Source organism: Corylus avellana, chromosome 2, assembly GCF_965113065.1.
Source record: "Corylus avellana chromosome 2, dhCorAvel1.hap1.2, whole genome shotgun sequence".
Taxonomy (NCBI): Eukaryota; Viridiplantae; Streptophyta; class Magnoliopsida; order Fagales; family Betulaceae; genus Corylus; species Corylus avellana.
Window position 1 is genome coordinate 45,644,639 of NC_142491.1, and position 9,948 is coordinate 45,654,586.

General features: G+C 36.1%; 1 protein-coding gene across 1 annotated transcript; it reads left to right on the forward strand.

Moving 5' to 3' along the window:
• Positions 1-3,161: 3,161 nt before the first annotated feature.
• Positions 3,162-8,683, forward strand: RCF3 (RNA-binding KH domain-containing protein). The gene is made up of 8 exons (XM_059596244.2): positions 3,162-4,200; positions 5,356-5,829; positions 6,115-6,363; positions 6,838-7,089; positions 7,377-7,456; positions 7,608-7,716; positions 7,819-7,945; positions 8,076-8,683. The coding sequence occupies exons 1-8, from the start codon at positions 3,523-3,525 to the stop codon at positions 8,093-8,095; spliced, it is 1,989 nt and encodes a 662-aa protein (XP_059452227.2). The 5' UTR covers positions 3,162-3,522; the 3' UTR covers positions 8,096-8,683.
• The last annotated feature ends 1,265 nt before the right edge of the window (positions 8,684-9,948 follow it).

Genomic DNA, 9,948 nt, shown 5'->3' on the forward strand with positions numbered 1-9,948 from the left:
AAAAAAAGTACCTATTAAATAGAGTAAAAAAGTACGTAAAGAATTTTCATAGTAATTTACTTATGAAAATAATTAGTATGAAATTTTTTAGAGTAAAACTCCACACATTTTAATGAACCCATTAAAATACACTTTATAAATGCACTCGTAATAAAAGAAAGTGTAAATAAGTTTTTTTTATTTTTTTTTTATGGTTAAGTAGTGCTAGAAACTATAATTTATTCCGTAACTATCCTGTAATATTGATGTGACAGCCTCTACCAATTTTTGAATCAGTAATTGTTAAAATAAAAAATAAAAAAATCAAAGAATTATTTAGAACGTCAACATTATAAGATAATTATGAAAAAACAAAAAAAGTACGAAATAAAACATTACTCTAAAAAAAACAAATTTGGTCTATCCGCATAGTGAATATCAACATTTGATCCTTTCAACCCTAGCTTTCGAAAAAAAAAAAAAAAACCTAGCTTTCAAATATTTATAGAAATATATATTAAATGAACTATTGAGTAATTTTTGGTCATAAGTTTAGTCACCAAGTGTTTTTTTTTTTTTAACGTGTCAACATAAGAGAGAAGCGGAAATTCGAACTAATAACCTCCACTTCTTAAGGCATGGTTCTTAGTCAATTAAACTACTATTTGGGAACAGTCACCAAGTGTTCCTAAAAACACGTTTGGTTCTAAGAAAATGACATAACTTTTTATACTACTTTAATCAGCATGATGACTTTCGCGCTAGTGTGCTCGGCGCTTATTTTGAACAAAATATAACTTTTTCAATATAAATTATAAAGACAATAGGATTCACACCCCCAAAGCTATCTAATGAATGGAGTTAGGTTATTTCGAACAACGCAATTATAGAGAATGTCTATTCTCTTGATTATTGATTTTTTTCCCCACTATCCACCTCATCTTTACTTTGACAAACAAGTCTTGTATTGTCTGTTTACCGGCTCAAATAGATAAATTTCATAAAAACTCTTATATATTAGCTATTCAAATTACTAACATTTCAAATAATAAATTATTAAAAGAATCTTAATCCCATCAAATTTCTCTCCTACTTACCACTATTGTTAAATAATATGTAATTTTTTTTTTGTTTTTTTTGTTTTTATACATCATTGCACGTGCAACAGTTGTTACTAAACAAATAAATCAGCCGTGTATGTATGTGTATTAAAAGTCAAAGCTTGAACACAACCCAATTTACACGTGCAACTCTCTCTTATATTGAATTCTAATTTTTATTTTTTTTTATTTTTATAATATTAGTATATAATCATTCATTCACATAATAATCCTTTTCTTTTGTGCCACTATCACTATTAAAGCTATCGCTCTTAAAGCCTGAAAAGTAAAACGACCCTCCTCCCTCCATAAACAAATTTCTTTTTCTTTGAAAACCAATTTGACTATACCAGAAGGCAAAACCAATTTTGACTAATATATTATTATTATTATTATTATTATTATTATTATTATTATTATTATTCCTGAGGTGTGGTCCATGTCATTGATGACGTTACACTCTCGCATAATTGATGAATCCAGCGAATTTTGTTTCATGGTTTGGTTATTTTCTGCAATGACGTGACAACAACGTAGGCAATTTTTTCCAACTCTATCGTTAAAATCAAGGCCTGAAAAATTAGAAATTTCCAATTCTGACATCCACTAAATCTTAATCTGTTTGGCAATGGACTGTTCAAAGTCTTTTTTTTTTTTTTTTAAATAAAAAAATTATAATCTTCTATCTACTCTATATCGTATTAATCACTTCTAGACCAAAATCATTTAGTCGGTCCATAACGGGACATATGATCATCCCTAAATTTACGACATCAATTAGTTTGTCATGAATGACGGCTACACAATTGACTAAACACTAAACAGCTTCTTCTGCTCCAAATTTTGTGTTCAAGTCAATTAATACAAGTCTAATCATGTTTACAATAAAACTTAAATAGACAAATTTGGGTGTTTAATGATCGATCAACTAAGTAATACATAAATTGTCACATTAATTTTTTTTTTTAAAAAAAAAAACCCTATAATAACCTTAAATGTTGGGGATAAAAATTCCAGGTAAACCCTTCAAGCGCTCTACTATATTGAAGATAACAACACAAGTCCACCAGTTCACTATATAAAAAATAACAGTATATTTATGAAGGATCTCCTATAAAAAGCGATACACAGTTGGAAGATCGGGAATCTCTTTTTCTATTTTAACACTCATGTTGAGATACGTTGGCCCTGTTTGCCAATGGCCTTGGAACGGTACTGTTTCAGGGTCGGTGCTGTAGCCTTTTTTTTAGAAATAAGTGTTTGATTGGTTTTAGTGAAAATATTTTGTGGAGAAAAGTGAAAAAATATATTTTATATGGAAAAATGTAAAAAATTTGTTTTGTAGTTATTTTTTTTATTTAAATAATAATAATAAAAATGATTGATATGGTATAAAAAGTAGAGATGTTGGGATTAATTTTGAGGTGAAAATAAATTTTTTTTGGGATTGAGGGAGGCCCTGAAACAGTACTGTTCCAGGGCCATTCGCAAACACACCCGTTATTTCCTCCAAATTTTCGGTTACCATTTTTTCTATTTTGCGCCGTCAAAAAAATTGCTTCAAAGATTAACAGTAGTCATTTGACCCATATCCTTAATTACCCATCTCAAAGAATCTACCAAAACTGTACATCAAAGTGCTTGTGTCTCATTAATTTACAATTCAATTAATATCATATCATTCATTCTTAGATTTTCTGCCACTCAAAGCATCCACAAAAAAGCCTATTATCTAATTTTGCCATTAATTCCTAAAAAGTAGTGGCAGGACCGGGCAGAAAATGGAGGTTTTTAGCAAGAAAAATGTTTAGCTTATAAATAAATTTTATAAAAAAAATTTTACAACATAATTAAATTTATTTTATTTTAAATTAAATTATAAATTTTTTTATAAAATTTATTTGGAAGCCTAAGATTCCTCTTCCAAGGCAAAAACCAAACAGCAAGCAAAAAAGGCTTTAGCAATTAGCAGTACAACACTACAAATAGGATTTCACACACTGTACGTTTTACTCTACGCACGACTTTTGGAGTAGAAGCAGAAGCCAACGACAACACGGAAACGATGTCGTTTGCTTATCTTTTTATCCCCGAAATTTGCGATCGTGTATGTAACTGTTGCATCACACAAGAGACAGTAAAGTGACCACACTCGAGCTGCCAAAATTCCTGAGCAACTCAAATCTGTTAAATCTCTCAAGTCTCAGATTTCGAGCTTCATGGGTTTCGGAGTTTGAAATTTGAAACTTTTGCCACAGTTTCCTGAGAAACAAACAGGAGAGAAAAGGAACTAAGAACTGGAAAACAGAGAGTACGAGGACGGAAAACCCTAGCTGAGAAATCCGAAGCAAGAGACCTGAAAATTCGTTGGTGAAAATGTGCGCTGTTGGATTCTGAGAGAAGTGTGAGCTCGAAAAACCCTAGTTTTTTTCTGGTCTTTGAGATGGAGAGGTCGAGATCTAAGAGGAACTACTACTATGAACACCAGGACTATGATTCGGAGACGGTGGGTAGGACGAGGCCACGGTACAACCACAACTACCCGGCGGCGAATCCCTCGCCGCACCACCGACATCGTGGTGGGTCGGCTCGGGCGCCGAAGCCGCAGGCGGACCCGTCCTTGACTGTGACAACGACGTATCGGATCCTCTGCCACGACGCGAAGGCCGGGGGGGTGATCGGGAAGTCCGGGAGCATCATCAAGTCGATCCGGCAGCACACCAGCGCGTGGATCAACGTGCACGAGCTGGTCCCTGGCGACGACGAGCGCGTGATCGAGATCTCCGACACGCGCCGTCGTGACCCGGAGGGCCGAATGCCGAACTTCTCGCCGGCCCAGGAGGCGCTGCTCCTCATCCACGATCGGATCCTCGAGAGCAGCGACGAGTTCGGCGGCGGCGGCGGCGGCGGAGACGACGGGTACGGAATGGGGGGTGTGGGTGGTGGGAGGGACAAGGTGACAACGAGGCTGGTGGTGTCGAGAATGCACGTGGGGTGTTTGTTGGGGAAAGCAGGCAAGATTATTGAGCAAATGAGGGTTGAGACGAGGACCCAGATTAGGATTCTGCCTAGAGATCATACGTTGCCCCGTTGCGTTTCCATGTCGGAGGAGATTGTTCAGGTTTAAACCAACAAAATCTGCCATTGCATGTTGAATAAAAGAGTTTCTTTTGGGTCTTGGACGGTTAGACTTTTATTAAATTGAAGGGGGTGAACTTTACTAAGATTAACCTACCTGATTTGGGTATAATTATTGCCTGTCTGCGTAGAAGAACCAAGCAAAACGACCCATATCATTTGGGAGCTTAATGTTATAGTGACTAGGCAATGTGGCATTCGAGAAGCTACATTTCGCTGCAACTATTAGCTCAAATGGGTATATGGGTTTGCCTTGGTTGGACTGGAAGTGATCGGACATATGGGTGTCAGAAAGCCAAATTTTGATTGCTCATTGAATACTGAGAGTAACCTCAATTGGTTATGCTTATTGCCTTTATATCAGACTAAAAGAACGAAATCACTGGCATCTTAATAATATAGTGACTGGTGTTTGAAATTTTCTGGTAGTTGGTGTATTAGCTGTGCTGAATGTTCGGGGTAGTCAGTGATTAGATTAAAAATAGCAGTGGAATTTGGTCTTGGAGAACTAGTTTTAGTTTCAGAATGTTAATGAAGAGTAACCTGATTGTTACACAATATTGCCTTTGAAAAAGACCATAATTACACAATCCAGGTTGTGCTGGAATGACTTCAACACAACTAATCTATGTGGCATTGGAAGCTACATTGTCATTAACAGTACAAAACAAGGGATGAAGGGAATAAAGGGAACAAATCTTATTTTTTGGCAGATTCTAGAATAATCTGGTTGAAGTTCCTGTCATATGCACAATATGTGAAGTTACAAGTTTGTGATGAGCTTGTTATTTGTGCACCGTTAAAACATATATGTGGTGCAGTTTTTTTCCCTCTAATATTTTGAATTGCAGATTATACTTACAGAATATGTTGTAAATTCGTTTGACAAATTATCATGGTGAATGCCTCATATTTGCTGGTCAATGTTACAGTCAACTATTTATTTTGCTATACATCTTGTGGTAATGCTCTAAAAAGCAACCTTTTGTGCTTTATGTACTTCAGATTTTGAGCAAAATAAAATGCTTGATGTTGAAGTCTTCAAGATCATGCATCTGAAATGCCCATGTAAACATATGGTTTAAAAAGACTTTCTGAAGATTTGAAATTCGAATATGATGTTGCTGTTTCCCTCCAGGTTGTAGGTGATGTGAATGATGTAAAGAATGCTATAGCTATTATTTCATCGCGCTTGAGGGAGAGTCAGCATCGTGACCGCGGTCATTTCCATGGACGAATGCATTCACCAGAAAGGTTTTTTCCTCCTGATGATGATTATATTCCTCACGTAAACAATGCAGCACGCAGGTCATCCATGGATGGTGCCGCGTTTGGATCAAGATTATCTGGCAACAGAGGCAACAACTATGCCTCACGGTCATCTGGTTTTACAATTGAACCTGGCGCTGCCCCCATGGTTGACAATGTGCAGCCCTTTTATGGTGAGGACCTTGTGTTTCGAATGCTTTGCCCAAGTGACAAGGTGGATTGTGTTGTTGGAGAGGCAGATGGAATCTTAGAATTGCTTCAAAATGAAATTGGCGTGGATGTTAAGGTTACTGATCCTGTGGTTGGTTCAAATGAGCAGATTATAATCATTTCTTCAGAGGAGGTACTTCCCATTTCTCTATCTTTATCAAGTACTGTGGATAAATAATATTAAATATCTTGGAAGTGATGATACTCTTTTAGGTTTACCCTTTCTGGTCAATGAATGCTATGATAAGCTTTTGGAAATAAGTTTGAACATCTTGTTACATCTAAATGGTAAAACATACGTATTTATAGCTGTTGATTGCTTTCTACTTATCAAAAAAAATAGCTGTTGATTGCTTTCTAAGATGATACTTTTACTTTAGTGGGTTATAACCAACCATCTGTTTGTTTCTCTACTTAGGGTCCTGATGATGAGCTGTTTCCAGCCCAGGAAGCTTTGTTGCATATCCAAACCTGCATTGTTGATCTTGTTCCAGATAAAGACAACATAGTAACAACTAGGTTACTTGTACCGTCCAGTGATATTCGATGTTTAGAGGGAAGAGATGGGTCATTGTCAGAGATGAGGAGATTAACGGGTGCAAACATTCAAATTTTGCCAAGAGAAGAAATTCCTCCGTGTGTCTCAGGGACTGATGAGCTTGTTCAGGTTTGTCATTATATTAATTTGCTCAAGTATCCAAATTTGTTAGTTGCCTTGGGTTCCGGATAATATAAGTAAATTGGATGCTGGACTTTATAATGACGATGAATTCTCCCTTGTCACAGCATCTTCATGGTGTGTGTAGGCATGGTGGTCCCTCATTAGTGGGTTTGTATATATCTTTTTCACCTATGATAGTGGGACTTGAAGTGAACTTTTAGAGGACAGAGATCCATTTTTCACCTAATTATGCTATTGATGTTAGAGTGTCTTGTTATCTGAATTTGCTTCTTCCCTTGTGTATGTGATGTGTATTTTCATCTTTATGTATATGGATTTGGGCATCTATATTTCTGTCTCCATATTATCAGTTAAAGTTTTCTAACAAAAACTAACAGATAGGTCCAATATTGTGCCTCACAAGGTCAGGATCAATTCTACTTTTGGCATGTCTGATTGGCTCCTTCGTGTCATCTACAGATTGTAGGGGAGATAAAAGTGGCTCGAGATGCCCTTATGGAGGTGACATCAAGACTGCGGAGTTACTTATATAGGGAGTTCTTTCAAAAGGATATGACGCCGCCTTCTGTCTCTGCACCAGGCCCTGTGGGCAGCGGTTTAGGACTCGAAGCATCTTCTATCAATAACATAATTCCAGTTCGCGATGCTCATATTGGAGTTGATGCTCCTACTGCAACCTATCAGAATGTGGCAACAGCTCAGCCATCGAGGGTAACTTCTTTTCTTGATGGATTAAGATATGCTCTCTCTCGCCAATATTAGCTCCTCTTTTTAATTGCTTTTTCTGTTATCTGGTTAAATGCAATTTCCAGCCAGCCAAACTTAATCTTGTTTTAATTGTGATTTTTGTTTTTTTGGCAAATGTAACCTTTACATCAACTTTCTACTGCCTCATCTCGAGGGACTTCCACTCTATGATTTTGAACTGGTAGCAGTCTTTTTCCCATTCACATGAGCTCTTGAATTGGTATTCTAATACCTTAACCCCTGTTTTCTAGGACACTGGAGGGACCGGCAGTGAAATACCAAAGCAGAATGAAAATCACCGCCGTGAGGATGTTCCAAGTAGCTTGAATAGGTAGTGAATTTCTGCTTCGTTCTACTATTTCGCACACTGTATGCTAAGTCTCATTCATATAGTCCCCTATCTTCTTATTCTTCTTTTGCATTTGGGCCTGCTCTCAATCAATGCCTCTCCTGCTGATACTGTCTGTTCATTTTTCTGTTAGAATTGCCGTACCACTTGTCACTAGGAGTACACTCGAAGTTGTCATACCAGAGCATGCAGTTCCCAAGCTCGTAATGAAATCAAAGAACAAGCTTGCGCAGATAAGTGAGGTTAGTCTGACCGGCCTCGGTTACTCATTTGCCTAGCTTAATTTTTTGTGTTTAGCAGTGACCAAGTAGAATGCCTTTTGACCCTTGTTCTGATGGGAACAGTTGTCGGGAGCCAATGTAACCCTGGTAGAAGATAGACCAGAGATGACACAAAAGATCATTCAAATATCGGGTACTCCAGAGCAGACTGAGAGAGCTCAGAGCTTGCTCCAGGGATTTATTTTGAGCAGTAAGTCTCTCTCTCTCTCTCTCACACACACACAAACGGCATAGAGAAACGCATGCATGCTCAAATCTTGGATTTTCTGGCCCCCTTATAAATTGAAACCACAGTTACACCCGTTTTCTCTTTTTTTCAGCGCAAGAAGATGGTCCGTAAGTTACTGCAAGCAGCACGCATACTGAAAGCTCGCTATACAGGAATAGTGCCATTTAGTTTTGTTTTTTTCCTCATTTCTCAGATCATCAGATGTACGATCCTAGAGCGCAAGGGGCCTTTTGCTCAATGGTCCATGCGCAGGATGGTTTGCATATCGTCATCTGGCTCCGGTTCTAGGAGTATGAAGTTCATAGCGAAAGAAAGATTCCACTGTAAATGTGGCATCCAATACTTTTTCTGCATCTTCCAGTTTTCCTGCTGAAGGGATGGGATAGACGTAGCCATCTCTCCCTAGGGGGATATATATGTAGTTTTCACTTCGTGCCTGTAATGCCCTTGTGTTGATGATCGAACTCCAGTTCTAAATCCCAGATATTTGTTTCGCATACGTGTGTTAACGTTGCCTATGCAAGTACACGTGGGAGTTTTCCGAGAAAGCCAGAATGGAGCTACCTCTTGGGAGCCCTAGATAAGCTCCTTAAGTTATGACTTTCTAGTCAAGTAAGTAATCAGCAAAAGAATGCTTAAGGTCCTGGAGATGATTCAAGTATTTTCTTTATTAGTATAATTTTATTTTTATTTTTTCTATTTGCATTTATGATATGCTCCATTGTCCGACTGTTGTGGCAAAAGAAAAGAAAAGAAAAAAAAAGGGCCAATATTTGAATATTTGCAAATTTGATACTGATTGTTGATACCTGTTAGTTGTTGCCTATAATCCAAATTGAGTATCCTCTCTAATGGTTAGACGATGCAATAACTATTTTCTTGTTCTTTCTTCTTTTTGTGACACATGACCATTCAACAAAGAATAAAAAAAAGCGCTAGCTGACCACCTCATAAACAAACACAGCCTCTTAAACTTAAAAGAGAAATGTTAGAATCTAATAAAAGCTTCATATTTTGTCCATACAAGTTTACGTGGTAAGATGTCACATCATTTTTTTGTAAAGCGAAAAAGACAATAAAAAGAAGATGATGTGGCATTTTGTTACATGAACTTTTATGGGCAAAATATTAAGTTTTTATTAAATTCTAGCATATTTCTAAACTTAAAGTCATCTTTTTTATGTGTTTTTATTTATTATTTATTATTTATTTTAGGGTGGAAATATAATTTCGTAGGGCTCCGTAAAAAGAAAAATGGGCAGAATTTGTACTTAAAAGGATCAATTTGAGAAGAGTTTTAGTGAAAAGGGTTTTGAAAAATTTACCAAACTGACCCTGGAATTTCAATTTTTGGTAATAAGATTGATAAATGAAATATATCTCGAATGTTTGTCAATTTTAGGTAATGATTCGTGTTTTTCAAATAGCATTTTTGAGAGACAATCCAAAATTTATTTCTTAATGCAACTTTCATCTCACGATTTGATTAGTTTACTAGTATTTGAATAGAGTTTTTAGTGAAAAGAGTGTTTAAAATTTTTTTCCAGTAAACCCTTTAAGAGCCTGTTTGGAATTGTGTTTGATGAATAGAGTTTTTGAACAAAAAGTTCATTTTTAAGTTTTTGCCAAAAATATTTTTTTAACTATTTTTAAGTTTTTTCAATCATTAAAAGTGTTTTTAATTTTTTTACCAAACGAATATTTTTTTCTTTAAACGAACTTTTTGAGTGTTAAAAATATTTTTAGGCTTTTCAAACGCAATTAAAAAACAAGCCATAAGGCTATGTTAAATCATTTCTGTTGAGTCGTGACCACAAAAACATAAGAAAAAGATTCTCTTTATTTCAATTAAAATTGAATAAAAATTATTTTATAATTAAAGTCTTATTTTATTATATCAAATAATGTAAATAATACTCTCATTTAAATCAGTCACCTTGGTCCGTCTACTGTAATGCAGTAAA

Coding starts and splice junctions, on each gene's coding strand:
- RCF3 (XM_059596244.2), top strand. CDS start 3,523: ATGGAGAGGTCGAGATCTAAGAGGAACTACTACTATGAACACCAGGAC. Junction 7,457..7,607: donor GTTCCAAGTAGCTTGAATAG/GTAGTGAATTTC, acceptor TTTTTCTGTTAG/AATTGCCGTACCACTTGTCA. Junction 7,946..8,075: donor CCAGGGATTTATTTTGAGCA/GTAAGTCTCTCT, acceptor TCTTTTTTTCAG/CGCAAGAAGATGGTCCGTAA.